This window comes from Orycteropus afer, unplaced genomic scaffold (assembly GCF_000298275.1).
Source record: "Orycteropus afer afer isolate SDZICR_OR568_19922 unplaced genomic scaffold, OryAfe1.0 scaffold00402, whole genome shotgun sequence".
In the NCBI taxonomy this organism is placed as follows: Eukaryota; Metazoa; Chordata; class Mammalia; order Tubulidentata; family Orycteropodidae; genus Orycteropus; species Orycteropus afer.
The window spans coordinates 802,903-820,891 of record NW_006921989.1 but is presented as its reverse complement, the minus strand read 5'-3'; the positions used below and the strand labels follow the sequence as shown (position 1 = coordinate 820,891).

General features: G+C 44.4%; 1 protein-coding gene across 1 annotated transcript in view; it reads left to right on the top strand.

Annotated features, from left to right (window-relative positions):
* The window catches only part of DNMT1 (DNA methyltransferase 1), a 55,589-nt gene that overhangs the window by 24,583 nt on the left and 13,017 nt on the right, over positions 1 to 17,989 (top strand). The window contains exons 7-23 of the mRNA XM_007953565.1: positions 1,966 to 2,000; positions 2,372 to 2,456; positions 3,771 to 3,805; positions 4,845 to 4,932; positions 6,568 to 6,602; positions 7,291 to 7,372; positions 8,505 to 8,539; positions 8,863 to 8,908; positions 11,263 to 11,343; positions 11,419 to 11,528; positions 14,903 to 15,021; positions 15,314 to 15,406; positions 15,894 to 16,045; positions 16,205 to 16,392; positions 16,492 to 16,675; positions 17,392 to 17,489; positions 17,737 to 17,884. Of these exons, the coding sequence (XP_007951756.1) occupies positions 1,966 to 2,000; positions 2,372 to 2,456; positions 3,771 to 3,805; positions 4,845 to 4,932; positions 6,568 to 6,602; positions 7,291 to 7,372; positions 8,505 to 8,539; positions 8,863 to 8,908; positions 11,263 to 11,343; positions 11,419 to 11,528; positions 14,903 to 15,021; positions 15,314 to 15,406; positions 15,894 to 16,045; positions 16,205 to 16,392; positions 16,492 to 16,675; positions 17,392 to 17,489; positions 17,737 to 17,884 (1,614 nt within the window). The remainder of the gene's footprint in view (positions 1 to 1,965; positions 2,001 to 2,371; positions 2,457 to 3,770; positions 3,806 to 4,844; positions 4,933 to 6,567; positions 6,603 to 7,290; positions 7,373 to 8,504; positions 8,540 to 8,862; positions 8,909 to 11,262; positions 11,344 to 11,418; positions 11,529 to 14,902; positions 15,022 to 15,313; positions 15,407 to 15,893; positions 16,046 to 16,204; positions 16,393 to 16,491; positions 16,676 to 17,391; positions 17,490 to 17,736; positions 17,885 to 17,989) is intronic.

The following is a 17,989-nucleotide window of genomic DNA, read 5'->3' as shown; positions in this document are numbered from 1 at the left end:
CAGGTTTTGGAATGGAACTCTGTCTTGTGACTTCCAGCCAAACTATGGACAGGCATATGGGGTGAATATTTACATCAGGTGGATGCACTCCTTGGAGCGATCAGTTGTAGGAAAAAGGCAGTATTTGCACAGGGAGATAGCTGGGAAGGGAGGAGTTCGTGGGAGGGAAGGACCCAGGGTAGAGGTAACTGCGGGGAGGAAGTGGGAAGAGAACTATTACATTGTGGGGAATTGCTGTCAGTGTCATGAGACAAAATGTGTATGAGCTGCTATATGGAAAATGTAAACTTTCCCCCAAATCACAATGAAAATTAAAGAAAAAGACATTAATTTTCACATTTTTTATTTTTAGGAATTAGATGTTACTACTTATGTTCTTCACTCAGATATCTGTTGTTAGGTTTAGTCTAACTGCCTGCTCTCAGCTGGGGAATGGAGGCACAGAAGGAAAGGGAGGGAGCTTACCTAAGTCATGTGACCAACTCTCTTGCCTCTTAGGGAAAGCTTACAGGGGAAAGCAAGGCAACTCTTGTAGTATCGATGACTCTGTTTTTATGAATGTACCAGTTTTAGAATTGTTTCCTCTAGTCTTCCCTTTTGGAACGTTTTGCTTTTTGTCTGGCTTCTGAAGGGACGCACCAGAACAGTGTTCCCCAAGCATGAAGCTGTTTCACTGGCATGTGTGAGGGGCTTCAGAGATGAACACACATAACACCTGTTTATTCTGATGTATTAGAATTAAGGCTTTGCATAGCAAACCAATGTTGTCAGGTGATATTGGTCAGATAAATTATCAAATAGAAGAAAATGCAAAAGCCAGAACCTGTCAGAGAAGGAAAACGCAAAAATTTCCCATAAAACGAGCAATAGAAAAGTGGTGAGACTGTACTTGCGAGACCCGGAAAAACAAGGCAGTCCTGTCATAGAGTTCCAGCTCTCCTGGTTTTCGCTGTAATGCTCTCAGATGATATTGGTCAAATACAGAGATAAGCTCATTTTGGTCAGTTTAAAGTTTTAAGCATTTAGTATGTTTTAAAAACAGGTATATATACATTTGGTAAAATTTTTAAACAGTGCAAAAGGGTATTCGGTACATAGATTTCCCTCCTACCCTGACCCTGGGCTTTTACTTTGCCTTTCTAGAGGCAAGCATTTATCATTTCTTTCTTTCTTTTTTCTTCAGAAAGATCATGTTTCAGCTATTTTTCATGTTTCAGCTCTTTTTCTCCTTTAAATTTTGAATTAAGGCTCATAGGAAGTTGCAAAAACAGTACAGAGAGATGCTATGTAACCTTCACCCAGCTTTCCTAATGTAACATTTTACCTAACTGTAATGCAGCAGCCACATCAGAAAATCGACATTGGTACAACCTACACACTTCATTCAGATTTCCATAGTTTTTACATGCCCTTGCTTGGGTGTATATGTGTGTGCACACAGTTCTGTGTAGTTTTATCAGCAAGACACAGATCGGTTTTATCACCACAATATTTTCATCCCTTTTAAGTTAATGAAATAAATACAGATGTCCTGAGGCTGGCAAATATTGTGAACTTAGGGAAACAGGGTACTAGGATATTCATCTAAGAAGAGCTAGTTTGGGATTTAAATCCAGCATCACTTCCTGATTTAAATCCCAGATTACTACTTTGTTGTTTTTTTTTTCCCCCTAATATTAAGGAATTCCTTAAATGATGTGGAGACTGTTTGCATAGCCTTACCAGGTAGTCTCTAGTACGCAGACATGTGTTAGACTGACTCCTGTGCCTTCCTTATTTTGGGGGTGATGGGATAGTCCAGACTGACAGTTGCTCAAATCTTCTTCCCAAAACCCAGACCTCTCTTGCCTACTGTTTTTAGACATGTTAAATATATTCACTTAATACTTCAACTTATTCTTTTGGTTTTGATCATCTTTTGAAACAAATTTTCTTTTTTTTTCTTCCTCCCTTCCCTCCACATAGGATGAAAAGAGACGTAGAGTTACCTCCAAAGAACTGTAAGAATTTTTTTTTTTTATGTAATGTGTAATCTAGAAATGATTTTTCTGGGAAGTTTAACAAAGAAGAACTTTATAGTGAGTTGCCATGGTGACCATAGATCTGTTAAGGGGGCCAAATTTGGGGTTATATTATTAATCCTTTGATTCAGGTAGAATTCTCTCATTCCTTGTGACGACTGAATTGAGCACAACTGGCAGCTTCTCAGTCCCTGATTTAAAGGTTGTGTTAAATACCAAGTGTTAAAATAGCATGTGCCTTTCAGGGCTCCTGACATGAAGGTTGCTTTTTGGGAGGCTCTTATGAGACTGGCTTCTGGGGGCAGAGCCTGTGTAAATCACACTTGGGATGTGTTTTGTTTTGCTTGCAGAGTTGCTAGACCTCTCCCTGCAGAAGAGCTGGAAAGAGTAAAACCAGGAACTCATACCGAAAAGGAGGAAGAAAGAGATGAAAAAGTAAAGCCTTGTCACCTCCAATTCTCTTAAGTCTCCGTTAGTTTCACACAGTCCACATTTGACTTTGGGAGGGGGCTGGAGGTTAGAGTGGGGAGGAACAGAATGACTTTCACTAATGGTCAAAATGACCTTGACTTTTGACTAAAACACTTTTCAGACTCGATTTACTGGTGGTTCTCTACATGGAAGATGAGTTAAATGGCTCTTGTGACAGTAAATCCACCAACGTTAGACCTGTCGGCCTTTACTATTTAGTCGGACACAGAGTCTAAGCATTTCCTGTGCCTGCCTGCCTCTTTTTCTGTCAAGATCTTTGTGAAGATCTAGTTTTTTAACATAAGGTAGTAAAATCCTATGGCATTTTCCACATACAAAGTTGTGTGCTTACCTAGTCTTCCAGCTCCTCCATAAAATCAGAGAGTCTCTGAGCTGCTTTGGAGGGGGTGGGACAGGGAATGGGTGATTGCTGAGGGCTTTGGTTATTGGAAACTTTACCATTTGCAACGTTGCCCCATAGGGCAAAGGGCCATCATTGTGATTAAAGGTGATGGAGCAACATTGCCTCTCCCATTTTTTATTTTGTTGGATGCTGAGACATTGATTAGAGGTTTCTGACAAACTTGGAAGAGGGCGAATACCTTGGGATCCTGCTAATGGATGGATATCCCTTATTTTGCTAGAATAGGGTGAAAACTAAGATGTATAATAATTCTTGAACCATTTGGTACTTGAAGGTAGTCTTTATTTGTCATTTTTGCTGCCTTGATAATAGTGAGAGTTCAGCAGTTATAGTCAGTATTCACCTAGAGTTCATTTCAGAAGCTGGCGTGTCTTGTGTGGTAGTCAACATGATTCCCCCAAGAAGCAATCGGGGCAGAACTGAAATCCCTTCCTTGCCTGTGGTCAGACTGCCCTGGTCCCTTCTTGGCAGTAGGAAGGTCTGCAGTGTGTTTCTTCTCTTAATTTCACGACTGTCTTTATAAATGATTGTGGGTGGAGTTTTGTTTTGTTTTAAATGTGATAAAATATATCCAGCAGTGATGTGAGGTTTTGGAGGCTGAGTTCAAGTTGAAGAGTTTTCTGGAAAAGTGTGCTTGGCTTTTTAAATTCGGACTCGACATGGTGGATTGTCCATGTTTGAGGTGGAAGTACTGTCTAAATTGGGTTATAAATTCCAGGTTATGATATAAAATTACATATGAGGTTGTTCAGCACTTACTGATGACAGATGATGGAGGGTTTTAGGGGTGATATACTTGAATTGCATTATTACAGAAATTGAAAAAATTAACTAGTTTTTTCTTCCTCACTTAGGAAGAAAAGAGACTCAGAAGTCAAACCAAAGACCTGTGAGTATAATTAGCAAGCCTTTGTGCCTTCTATGAAACATTACTGCTAAAATAAGTGTTGTGGTGAAATAAAGAGCTGAAGCAGAGGGCTGGGGGTACTACCTGTACATGTAGTGTGTGGGTGAGTCTGCTTGTGCAAGGTCAGACCACCACAGCACAGGCGGAAGTCGACTTTACTTCCTGCTCCTGACCCCAGGCCATTTCTTAAGGGTGCTCATACAGTAGTCTGTCATGTGCAGGTGAAAGGGCATTGAGGGCAGAGCTGTGTCCGTCGCCTCTTGCTAAGAAAATGCTGTGTAACAAGCTGTCCCAAAGTTCAGTGGCGTAAAACTATAAGCATTCCCACCAGAGAAAGAAAGAAATCCAGCAAGCACTCATTGTGCATGAGTCTGTGACACAGTGGCTGTCAGCTGATCTCGGCCGGCCTTGGTGGGGATGACTGGGCTGACTCTGCTGTTCCTAACTCCGCTAGCCTGGGCACATCCTCCTTGCAATGGCAGAGTGTGAGAGCAGAAAGAAGGAAAAAAAAAAAAAGCATTTTTCTAGCCTCTGTCAATACCTAGTCATTAAAGTAGATGATGAGACTGGGCCTGATTGAAGGGGTGGACAGAATACCCTCCCCCAGTGGAGGCCCACAAGTGCAGTCAGCTTTCTGGGATTGCTGAGGCAGCTTGCACATCAGACCAGCTCTCAGGAAGCCATACAGGACTGGCCTCAGGGCCAGATGCCTGCCTCCTTCCACTGCAAGCTGTTCCCTTCAGGTTACCAGAATTCATTAGGGTCCTGTTTTTTGTTTTAAACTGCTGGCATTTCTGACCAGCATTCATACGAAGTGTTGATGGTATTTCTGAAGATCTTAAAGACTGAAGTAAGAAATGCCTTTTAGGTTTTCTCCAGTGAAGACTTCCCTATCCTTCAGCTGAGAAGGAGAGTCCCTGCTCTAAATCTGGGGAGAAGGCTGTGTAAGCCCTCCTTGGGGCTAGCTGAAATGGTGTCGGGGTCTCTGAGCTCTGACTGACACATGTGTTTTGTGTGACAGAACACCCAAACAGAAACCTAAGGAGGAGCTGGACAGAGAAGCAGTACCAGGAATTCACGCTGAAAGGGATGAAGAAGGAGATGAGAAAGTAAAGACTGAGTCTACATTTCTTAACTCTTAGTCTTACTTGCTCCATTTCTTTGGGGAAAATGGTGCTGAGTAGGGCTCTGGGCAAGTTTCCTGATCCACCTCTTGGGGGCTGGTGGTTGTCACCGCATGTCAGCCTTGATGCGTAGTGAGCGTTCAGTTGCAATTTATCCATAATGGAAGAGAGGGCTTTTTTTTAATGGGCCATGACTAAGAAGTATGTGAAAACAGCTTTTCTTGTGATCATGAGTGTTTTAAATTCTTCTGAGGCTAGTCCTGCACCCCCCACCAAACTTCTAGGCCTCCAGTTCAGCTAAATGAAACCCTGAGATGTTACCCCTGGAGCCAGGGCTGTTCCTGTATGAGCAAAGGATGATGAGGTTATCTGCAGGGCAGTCCTGCTGCTAGAACTCTACAGAAGGAGGATGGGGCATCTGTTTAAGGAGTTTGGTCCCTCTGTCTGAGAGAAGTGAACTAGGACCAGGACAGTCCCATAATTGTCACTGTGGTCTACTGCCTGTTGAGACCTGGCACGTGGAGGGGGCCCGAAGTCAGATTCACTGGGTCGGGAGTGTTCCCCCCACTGCAGTGGCTGCCAATGGCGTCCATTCTCATCCTGTAGCAGATGATCCTCTTTGTATTGTGTCTCACTTGCTCCAGTGTCTTCCTTTTTCTCACTTTTTCTATCCAGATACTGGACGACAGCAGTTACTATCAGCACTTGCCTAGAATCCCTTCCAGAACTAGAGAGATCTTAGGGGTGTTAGCAGACCACCCATTCTGCTCACATGGCAGTTGGCAAGAGCCTTAGATCACAGCCAACACTTTTGCCCTGTGGTAGGAAGGGATGTAAAGATCAAGCATTTGGTTTTTCCTCCTACTGTTGAATTGTCTATTATTATAAATCTACTTATAGATTTCTTGCTTTATGAAGATGAACTGGATAAATGTATCAGAAAGTTTTTTTTTATGTGCAGCCTCAGAAAATACTAGACTGTTCATATGTAACAAGGGATTGGTAACCAAGTTGGGAATTGCTACTTTCATTTTTTCTCAATTTTCCCTACTAGATTCCTAAGTTAGATTTTTTTTTTTTCTTCTGATATCCAAGTGCCTGTCTGTATGAGACCATGTGGTAAATGGAACCATAGGCATTTTGGCTGATGAGCAAAATGTCTATATATTCCCTTCTACACTGACCTGTTGTCTTGGACAGGGATCGGTAAACTGCAGCTCTCAGGCCACATCAGGCCCTCTGGCTGAATAAAGTTTTATTGGAACACAGCCATGCCTTTTTATTACATGCTCTCTGTGCCTACTTTTGTGCTATAACAGCAAGTTGAGTAGTTGTGACAGAGACCACGTGGCTTACAGAGCCTAAAATGTCTGGCTCCTTTAGAAATAGTTTGCCAACCCCTGTTGTAGGAGTTTCTTTAGTACTTGCTTCCTTGTTAAGGGATGGGGACCCACGTCAGTGAAAATGTGAAGACTCAGGGCTCCCTCTAAATCAGCTCAGGTCTTTCTGGTCTCTAGTTCTGCAGTACTGAGATCATTAAATGACACGTTGGCCTCAGTCTTTCTCAGAAACTAATTCCCCCCCTTTATCTCTCCATGCCTTCTCCTCCCCATCTCTCAGGATGAAAAGAGGCATAGAAGTCAACCCAAAGATCTGTAAGTGGTTAAAATGCATGTGCTTTTGCGCTGTGCTTTGTGTAATCCTTTTGTGGAAACCTAATGATAACAGAGAGGTTTACAGGTGTTGGCTGTCCTATTCAAAGACTGGGACATTTAGGGCAGACTTGGATAAGAAAAACCCTGGGCCCATCCTTAATTTCTTCTGCTTCTGCCAGCATTCCCATCCACTGCAGAATCATGCGTGCCTTCTAGCGTCTCTCCTCAGGCCCCACGTATGAGAGATCAGATGGTGCTTATGAAGGCCCTATTTAAGAATTATAAATTAATAATGCACCTTTAAAAGGAGCTCTGGTAGTGTAGTGGTTAGGGAATGTGGCTGCTAACCAAAAGGTCATTGGTTTGAACCCACCAGCTGCTCCACAGAAGAAAGATGAGACAGTCAGCTTCCGTAAAGATTTACAGCCTTGGAAACTCTATGGAAGCAGTTTTACTGCCCTTTAGGGTCACTGTGAATCAAAATTGGCTTGATGCAGTGGGTTTTGTCATGCTTTTAGAGCCACTGATGAGGGGGCTGCTTTTTTGAATGGAAGAATCTGTTCCCTAGATCTGTTCTGAATATTTTACTTTTCAATAGGGAATCATTAGGTTGTCATTTTTGGTGCTAATTGGCAATGTAATTAGTTTTTCTGAGCTTCCATTTGCTGTATTTTTGTTTCCATATCAGGGCTGCTAAACGAAGGCCTGAAGAAAAGGGACCTGAAAGAGTAAAACCACAGATTTCTGATGAAAGAGATGAGGATGAAAAGGTAAATCTTTGACATTCCTTTTCCAGTTTAACCATAAGTTTATGGGTACTATTGGTTAGGGTATAGTTTAACAAGTGGTTTTTTTTTTTTTAAATTAACATTTTATTATGAAAAGTCAAACATACACAGAAATAGACTAGAGTAAGGAACCCCCCCACGGACTCATCAACCTTTACCAGTCATCCGTCCACTCGTGGCCATGCTGTTCCAGCCAAACCTCCATGCATTCGTCTCAGCAACCCCTGCCCCTGGATGATTTTCAATAAACCCCAGACTTGCTTACTGAGGTATCTATAGAAGAAACAGCTCTGAAAGGAAAGCGTTCCCTTTTTTAACAACCACAATACTATTATCATACCTAATAAAATAAATAGTACCAAAGATTTAGTCATATTTGTCCTATCTTATCTGTAGTTTTTCCCTATCCTTTTTATTGCAGTTTGTTGAGGGAATCAGGTTTTCTGGCTTCTGGATTTTGCCACTTGCAGCCCTCTGGTGATTAGCATCTCCTCTGTCCCTATGTGTCTGCACACTGGTGGTTAGTCAGGTCCTGAGGCATGGCCAGATGCTGATCTTTTGCTGTTGTTTGCTTTTCTTCAAGAGTACTTCAGAGTCAGTGCCTCCTGTGCATCTCCCTTGGAGGCGCAGTGGCCTGGTTTACAATTTTAAGGTTGATCCCTGGGTTTAGGTGCTGTCTGTCCCTTCCTGAGGTTCCTCCTCAGCTTTACACCTTAGGTTTTGCTCACAGTCATTGCTTAAATCAGTTTCTTAACTAGGATTGCCAAGTGGTATGAGTCTAATTCTGTCATTCTTTTATTTACCCAAAGTAATTCTAGAAACATTTCCCCTCATCAGTTATTTGCTTACCTCAAGAGATGGTTTGGATAGGAGAGCTAAGGTGGTTTTTTTGTTTGTTTGTTTTTTTAATTGATCTGTCTTATGAATCCTTTCAAGAAATCTTTGTAAGATTTTTGATGGTGAGATTTAGATAATGGGGTGTCAGGTCTCAGCTTGCTTACTGCCCTTTTCCTACATTGAAGGTAATCAGCCATATAAAATGCTCAACTCTGAACACTTTCTAGATGTAAAGTACTTGTTGACCCTTTTTTCTTCTTCTGTTGTCTTCATTTAGGAGGAGAAGAGACGCAGAACCACATCCAAAGAACTGTAAGAACTTACTTTTTGTTTTTACACAAAGAAGGTCCTAATATGAAAATGATTGTTCTAGAAAGAAAGATAACAATGTTCTTAGAGAGTTTCTAGAGACAGTATTGGATGTGCTCAGTGAGGATGGGACTGAGATGCTCTGGTTCTTCCACTTCATGTGGTAAAACCCACTTGTGACCTAAGAGCACACCCCGTGCTGTAGCAACTGATGCTTGTCCATAGGCGAGGTCAGGCCTAAGTCTCACAGGTTGATTTTGTTACTGTCTTAAGTGATAACAACAACAACAACAACAACAAAAATTGATCTTGTGCTTTATTCCCAGAATTGAGAAAAAAGTAGCTCGAACCAAAACAGTAGTGTCCTCCAAGGTAAGCCTTTTCTTTGTCTTTAGAATGAGCTTGATGATGCCAATATTGTCCTGGCCAAATTCCTGCCAAACATTGGGTATCTGCTGAAGGGCTTTGGGGAGGTGGACCCTGTGCCATAGAGCAGCAGGGGGCAGGGGGCACGAGGTGACAGATACTCTACAGGGAGTTGACGTTTCAGATGAGGTGGTCAGGGATCACAGACAGACTTATATAAAAATTTATAGCTGCATCATTCCCAATAGGCAGAAACTGGCAACAACTCAAATGTTTATCAGCACATGAATTGACAGCCAAATTGTGGTCTGCTCGTACAATGGAACTGTCCACGAAGAAGATCTTGTACTCTATTAGCAGTGAAATGAGTTTTATTAAGGAATAATGCAGCTCTCAGTAAAAATACAAAGCATTCCTGTTCAGGTGGGGAGAGGTCTGTGTACACAGAGAACAAAGGAAAGGTGGGGATTGATGATTGGTGGCAGGTAAGATCAGCTTCAGCTTAAAGTCCTTGGAAATGTGAAGGTCAGCCACTTGGCTGGGAAAGAGTGAGTTACCACCTCAGTTACAGATGCTAGCTGGTGCTAGCTGGTTCCATTATAGATGGTTGTAATGGATTAGATCTGAAGGATTTCTGGCAGCACATTGGTTAGCGGCTGCTAACCAGAAGGTTGATGGTTTGAACTCACTAGCTGCTCCACGGGGGAGAGATGTGGCAGTCTCCTTCTGTAAAGAGCTGGTCTTGGAAGTTCTGTGTGGGCAGTTCTGCTGTCTTCTAGGGTCACGTGATGAGTCAGAATTGACTCGATGGCAGGGAGTGGATATACTTGTGAGTACACGTGCTTGTAGTCATGAGCACGCCCCCTCCCCCAGAACTAATTTTTGACTTCTTGACAAATTCTTCCTAAATAGTTTACACTCTCACCTTCTTACATTAGGAAGTTACATTAGTAAGTGGCCCCATCCTTCTTACATTAGACTGGAGTGCCTCCAGTTTGAAACTTCTGATTACATTACACCACTCAGCACTGTTTGCTGTTACATGCCATGGAGTCAGACCTGACTCATAATGACCCCTTCTTGGATTTCGGAGGACGTATCACTACGGAAGTAGATTGCCCAACCTTCCTTCTGAGGAGTGGCTATGAGTTTGAACCGCCAACCTTCTGGTTAGCAGTCATGTGCCTTAAGCACTATGCTACCAGAGCTCCACTCAGCACTAAACAGGAACAAACTCATGATACAGCAACATGAATTAACCTCAAAATGTATTGTAATGCATGAAAGAACCAGATGTAAAAAATAACACAGTGTATTATTCCATTTATATGAAGTTTTTCACTGGCAGAACTAAGCCAGATAGAAATCAAACTGTTGGTTGCCTTTTGTAGTTGAGAATTGACTACAAAGTGTTGGTATGAGGGCGTTCACTTTGGGCATGGAAACATGTCTTCATTGGGGTGTGATTGTGATTGCATGCGAGGGCACTTAGAAAAAATGACTGTCATTTGCAAATTATCTCAAACTTTTAAAAGTAGACCTTTAAGGTTATCATATAGCTGATTAAAGGAGCTCTGGTGGCATAGTGCCTAAGGCATTTGACTGCTAACCAGAAGCCTGGCAGTTCATACTCAGCCACTTCTCAGAAAGAAGATTGGACAATCTAATTCTGTATAGATACCTCCTTGGAAACCCAACGCAGGGTCGCTATGAGTTGGAATCAACTTGAGGGCAGTGAGTTTGGTTTTGGTTTGGTGGTGCAGTGACTAAGGCATTTGACTGCTAACCAGAAGGCTGGCAGTTCAAACCACCAGCTACTCCTTGGAAAGAAGACGGGGCAATCTACTGCTGTAAGGATCTGCCTTGGAAACCCAGTGGTGGTCATTGTCAGAATTGACTTGACAGCAGTGGGTTTATACCTGATTAATTCTCCATCTCAAACATTATTTTGCAAAGTTTTATATGTTGAATATTCCTATACAGTTAGTTGGTATCTATAGGCTCTAGAATGGAAGTAAGTAGTTCTCCAAACTCTGAATTGAAAATCTGGTCTCAGTAATGTTCTATTTATGAAGGTTAAATTATAAGGAAGAGTATTCCTCTTTCTGTGCTTACATTTACCCAAAGCAAGTAATATACACATTAAGGCTAAACTTTCAGGAAATTGAAGTTATAAAGCAAAGCAAGTATGCTTGAGGGATTTGGATTTCACTTAGTTCGACTTTGAGGACTTGGCCTGTGAAATGTTATGTGGAACAGTCTTGGTGTAAACGGATGTGTGGGAACACACTGGGGGTGCAGCACTAATGGGGTGGCTTGGCACTCCTTTCTGAGCCCCGTTTGTGTGCGTGCTTCCACAGACCCATCCTCCAAAGTGCGTGCAGTGCGGGCAGTACTTGGACGACCCTGACCTCAAGTATGAGCAGCATCCCCTCGATGCAGTAAGTTGAAGCCCTGCTTCCAGTCTGTTGCTTGCCATCTTTTGTGCCTGTGCTTAACAGTCCACTGTCTGTCAGGTGGACGAGCCACAGATGTTGACAAATGAGAAACTGTCCATCTTCGATGCCAATGAATCTGGCTTTGAGAGCTACGAGGCTCTTCCCCAACACAAGCTGACGTGCTTCAGGTAATTTCTGTCCTTTTTGTTAGTGTGCTTACTTCTTTGTAATAAGGCATTTCCCTGAAGACAACTAAGTTGTTAATATCCTAGGGTGAGGCTCTATCACACTTAAACCTGAAAAATTTCTTGAGCTGGTAACATTTCATGAATAAGAGCCACAGAGGTGTGTGTGTGTGTGCGTGTGTGCACACATGCACATGTACCCACTATAACCCTTGCCAGGTTTAGGGATTTTTTAAAATCTATTTTTAAATGACCTGCGTTAAATCTTCAGTCTGTATACATCCTGAGGGCCATTCATTCAAATGAGTGCCAGCCATGGGCTAGGTCCTGATCTCAGTGTTAGTGCACAGTGCAGTTCAGGTCCCTGCTTCCATGGAGACAGAAAATCAATAAGTTACGTATGTTATGTCTAACAAATAGAAAAGCATGGTAGGTGGAAGAAGTGGGTGGGAGAAAGGGGTTCTGCGTAGGTGGAGGGAAATGACTTGAACAAAGACCTCAGTGGCATCAGAACAACCCAAGGAGAAGAACGTACAGGCGGAGGGGGCAGCAAATACAAAGGCTTGGAGATGGGAGTGGTAATGAGGCTGGGGTGGTAGGAGATGGGTCAGGGAGCTGGTGGGTTGGGGCTGGGGCGTGTGAGGCTTCACAGGCTGTGGCAGTGACACTGCTCTGAGAGGTCCCTGCTGTCTGGACCTCTGTCAAGGCTCAGATGAGCTCAAGTGAGTAGATCCCCAGCCCTTCAGCGTCCTTTCATTCAGCTCTGTTCCCTCTACTTTAAATGCAGGTACTCAGAGGCTTACCTTTGTTTCCTGGTGGAAGTGGTTTGGTTCCAGTAACAGTTCATGTTTCCTTTCGGGTCCCAACATGTGTTTTCTTTCCCTAGAGAAGAGAAAGGTATCTCTGGGTGGTGCAATGATTAACACACACTATTGCTAACTGAAAGGTTAGAGGTTCAAGTCCCCTCAGAGGCACCTCAGAGGAAAGGCCTGATAATCTGTTCTGACGCACATGGGGTTGCCGTGAGTCAGAGTCAACTCTGTGGCAACTGATTACTAGAGAAGAGAATGGAGGAACATCACCTCAGTGCCTCCCATTGGGAGCCTCTTGGGAATGTCACTGTCAGGCAGCCTTTCTCTAGTCTTCCTGTTCATACCAGGTGAGAGGTATTTCCAGTGGGACAGGACGCCCCTGTGTTTCTTATTCAGACTCACACACACCCTTGTGGTCATCTGTGGTTATATCGAGGTCTACAGTGTTTGAGGGTTGTGTCTGCTTATCAGTGATTCCCAGGCCTGGCCTAGAGCAGGATTCAGACCTTTGACAAATGTACAAGTGAAGTGTACATTTCACTTATATACTTATATATGGCGACATAGTTCATGTCCTCATGCCTTCCTGTGGCACTCCTCGGAACAGAGGCTCTGGAGAGAGCCCAGAGCTGGAAGTGGGGCTGCTGGAGCCATGAATGTTAGGGTATGGGGTCCCTTGACTTCCTCCTCCAGTCAGAGTCTGCTATAGACTAATTCCTGTAGTGTGGTATGGTGTCATTAATGACACCCTTTCTGTGAGTACTGTATTTTTACACAAATAACTGTGATTGTTTGCCAATCCCCCCCTGTTTTCATAAACACACTATGCTAATTTTTAAAATAGTTGTAAATTTAAAAAAAAACCCAGAAAACCAAACTCACTGCCATTGAGTTGGATCCGACTTATAGCGACCCCTCCTTGGGTTTCCAAGATGGTATCACTATGGAAATAGATTGCCCAATCTTCCTTCCAGCTGGTGGGTCTGAACTGCCATCCTTCTGGTTAGCAGTCAAATGCCTTAAGCACTATGCCACCAGACCAGAAAAACCAAACTCACTGCCATGGAGCCAAATCTGACCCCTCCTGGGGTTTCCAAGGTGGTATCACTATGGACATAAATTGCCCAAACTTCCTTCCAAGGAGTGGCTGGTGGGTTTGAACCGCCAGCCTTCTGGTTAGCAGTCAAATGCCTTAGGTGATGACCAGAGCACCTTAAAAAAAAAAAAAAAAGAGCATAGGACTAACGATGGCAGAGAGTGGGAGGGGACAAACAAGCATAAAAATGCATTAATATGCCTCCTAGCAAGGCTACTGGAGCCAGAAAGCCTGGGTGTTCAGGTATCTCTGCTTACCTCTGGTACTTGGCCTGAAAGAGGCAGATGAGAACAAATAGGTGGGCTCATTCTGGGAACTAGTGGATCCCGTCCCCCATGGGACTCAGAGCTTGTCAGTGTTGACTTTCCTGAGAGCAGCCTATCAACTGGAAACTGGGTGTAATCCTGTGGTGTCAGGGTACAGACCCGCTTCTGGCCAGGCCTTTCTGAACCCTGCATTTGCTGGGACCAGAGAGCAATGCCTGTGCACTTTGCATGCTATGTCCACAGGGCTCCTCCCTGTGTGAGGAGACTCTGAGCCTGGCAGTCGGCACGTCCCGGCCATGTCATCATGTCAGGTGGTGGAGCAGCTGCCCTCCCTTCCTATGTGTCATCTGCACAAGCCTGTCTTTCCTACAGGACTTAAAGTCCTAAGGTCAGGGCTGTGATCTGTCTACTATGCCTGGCACATGGGATTTAAAATTTTCATTTTAAAAAAAGTTTGTGGGATTCAAAGATGAGGCTTTCTGGTTTTCAAAGACTAAGCTGGATGTGGGGAGGAGTGCTCTTAGGAGACCTACACAGATCCCATGTGGCCTGTTTGGCACCTCCGAGGGGTGACATGGCCTTCTGCTGGAGGTGACCCTGCTGGTCAGGATGGGGTGGTCCTTGAGGCTAGCGTGAGTTGGTCTGTAAGCAGAAGCTCCACATTCACGTCTGTCTTTTGTTAAATTTGGCATCCTGCCTTCCTGTGATTTGTAGCTTAGAGAGGAACATGAATAGTGCCCAGGTGGTGGGACCCTGGATGCTACCCTTGCATTTGAGAGGTAACCCCTGAAGGCAGGCAGGATCCTTCCACCCATATCTCTGAGGTACTTCCCTTTTCCTTCTGTTGTGTGTTGTGTATCACATTTAGAAGCCAGTGTTTCTCCTTAGAAACATGCTGAGGGGAGGACATAGTGAACTGCTTTTTCCCTTAGTTGTGAGAGTCCCTGATGTCCCGGTGTTCCTCTCACTGAGCTCTTGGTGGTACCTTTATAGATACATGTGCCCCTGATGGACGCACAGGTTGGGGAAACTGGTAAAACTTGATTTGGGTGATCAGACACTGTGTTAATCTAGTGTTTCATCGACCAAAACGATAACCAAGTCTAGGAATGAACATAGTCACCTTACTTTGTGTCTGATTGTGTGCAGTGCCTTGCCTTCCGTCACTGCTTAGTTGGTAAGCTCGCTCTCTTGCCTGTCTAGTGTGTATTGTAAGCATGGTCACCTGTGCCCGATTGACACCGGCCTCATTGAGAAGAATGTCGAGCTCTCCTTTTCTGGCTCAGCAAAACCAATATATGATGATGACCCTTCTCTCGAAGGTAAGTGGGATGCTTCCGGGTTATGCTCAGACAGATACTTAACAGACAAAGCTCACCAAGTCATATTCAACTGGAACTACTTTCTCTTAAAGTTGTGGCTGGAGACTTTGTGCTTTGAACAAGCTACAAGCAAAATCACTCCGATGGCTCTGATGAGCACTGCCCGGCCCACCTGATAAGAAATGTCAGCTGACTTGGGTGCTCAAAGTGTGCCACTCCAGCTTCTGGGGTTTTGATGTGAGTCATAACTCTTAGTCCACTTTCTTTTGGGAAACTGTTTTTCTTCTCTTAGGTGGTGTGAATGGCAAAAATCTTGGCCCCATAAATGAGTGGTGGATCACTGGCTTTGATGGAGGAGAAAAGGCCCTTATTGGCTTCAGCACCTGTAAGTGTTTGACTAAGTGTAGCCTTATTCTGGGGACTGAAAGGGGACCTTCGTTCCTCTCCTTCCTGGAAGTTAGTTGGGCTCTGGCGTGAACTCTCAGCAGGCCGGCAGAAAGTGCCACGTGACCATGTTGGAACCATGTTGAGTTCAGTTGGGATGCCTCTCTTGGTAACTTCAACTGGCTCTGGAACAGAACCTCTAATTATAAGAGCAGGTCATATTCTTGCCACTTAAACCCTGACCAAATTCCAGAAGCACAGACAAGCTAAATCAAAACCCGCTCAGTCAATCCCAATTCTGTCACTGGCTCAAACAGCCGCATCAGAATGAGCTAACTCTGCTTCATTGTACTTTGAGATTTTGACATTTGTGTGTGGAAGGGTTTTTAGGCTGGTCTGGAAGCTTGAACAACTCGTCCCTTACCTGTGGCTATTGTAGGCGCCATCAAGTTCAAACTATTTGTAAAAACGTCCTCTCTTCACTCCAGCATTTGCCGAATATATCCTGATGGACCCCAGTCCAGAGTACGCTCCAATATTTGGGCTGATGCAAGAGAAGATCTACATAAGTAAGATAGTCGTCGAGTTTCTGCAGAATAATCCAGACTCGACCTATGAAGACTTGATCAATAAGATTGAGGTAGGAGCTTTAGGTTCTTCGTCATTGGGGATTCCCGCCTGTTCACAGAGATGTTGTGAAGGAACTCATGTCTAGAATCAGTAGAAACTCTTCCAGTTGGATTAAAACAGTTTTGCTTGAGTATAAGAGAAATGTCTTATATTTTTCTTCTTTTCAAAGACCACTGTTCCTCCTTCTGGTCTCAACCTGAATCGGTTCACGGAGGACTCTCTCCTTCGACACGCCCAGTTTGTGGTGGAACAAGTAGAGAGTTATGATGAAGCTGGGGACAGTGATGAGCAGCCAATCTTCCTGACCCCCTGCATGAGAGACCTGATCAAGTTGGCTGGAGTCACCCTTGGACAGAGGTAAGGATGCAGCGGACATAAAACTGAAGCAGGAAGAAGGCAGAGTGTCCTGTGTACTCTTCTGTGAGCCACCGCTAAAATGGTGGACCTCTCTCCCAGGCGAGCTGAAAGACGTCAGACCATCAGGCATTCTGCCAAGGAGAAGGATAAGGGACCCACCAAAGCCACCACCACCAAGCTGGTCTGCCAGATCTTTGACACTTTCTTCCCAGAGCAAATTGAGAAAGATGACAGAGAAGACAAGGAGAATGCCTTTAAACGCCGACGATGTGGCGTCTGTGAGGTAACTTTGGCCAGGCCCTACTCCCAAACTCCTGACGTGGCCCCGATGTCATCTCTGAGGAGCTGGCTTCTTTGGAACCCTTTGTGGCTTGACACTCTTACTACTCAAATGTGATTTCTTGACGGAAGTTGGGAGGAGGAGTTGGGATCTGAGGCAATCTGCACACCCTTCAGTATAGGGCAGTTGCTGTGACAGCCGTCTGAAGAGGTGACTTGGTGCTTTGCTGTACATGCCCGTGGTGGTCATTAAAGAGCAGCGGCCCTGAGCCCAGGCTGCCTGGCGTCATTTGCTGTTTGCTGTGTGTCAAGGCCCCAGTGTGAGTGCTTAGGGAGACACTCCCTCAAGGAAGGGGCTGCTCCTGGGGGGGAGGAGAGCCTCCCAGGAACTGGCCTTGCCTCACAGCATGATTTCCTGCAGGAGTGGGCACCTTGTCAAACTTAGACTGGAGGCCACAAAAGGCTTCTTTCTTTCTATGAATTTTTTTTATGTATGTTTATGTCAACGTATGAGAATTAACCTCCCTAATATGACCCAGAAGGAGCTCTGTGGCACAGTGCCTACCCTTCATGGATAGGGCCTTATTAACATAACACAAACCCCATTCCCAACCAGGATTATATGCACAGCTATAGGGGCTAGAATTCCTGCACCTGTTTTTGAAGGACACAGTTCAATTCATAGCACAGTTGATAAGCTTTTTTGATGATCTTTTCTAGGTTTGTCAACAGCCTGAGTGTGGAAAGTGTAAAGCCTGTAAGGACATGGTTAAGTTTGGTGGTAGTGGACGGAGCAAACAGGCCTGCCAAGAGAGGAGGTGGGTTTGGCCAGTTTTGGGGGGCTTTTTTTGTAGCTGATGGGGAACATGCCAGCTGATGGTAAATGGACTGGTCCTGAGGGGCTTGCTCTGTGAAAATGGTGGTGTCACACAGCCTGTTGCTGGCATCTAACTGCACAGCCCTGCTGGTTTTACTTATAAAAAGGGCCTGGCTCACCACCAGGATATTGTGGGAGGAAACCTCTGTTCCCCAGTCCAACCTTAAAACCTGTAAGTGGCTTTGCAGGTGTCCCAATATGGCCATGAAGGAGGCAGATGATGATGAAGAAGTGGATGACAATATCCCAGAGATGCCATCACCCAAAAAAATGCACCAGGGGAAGAAAAAGAAACAGAACAAGAATAGGATCTCTTGGATTGGAGAAGCCGTCAAGGTAATCTTTGGAGAAGACTCTTGATTGGTTGCTGCCACTCTCCTGATAAGCAAGCTGTCTCCTGGTCTCTTGCCCAGCAGCCCTCGTCAGCAGCCTGAGCCTGGA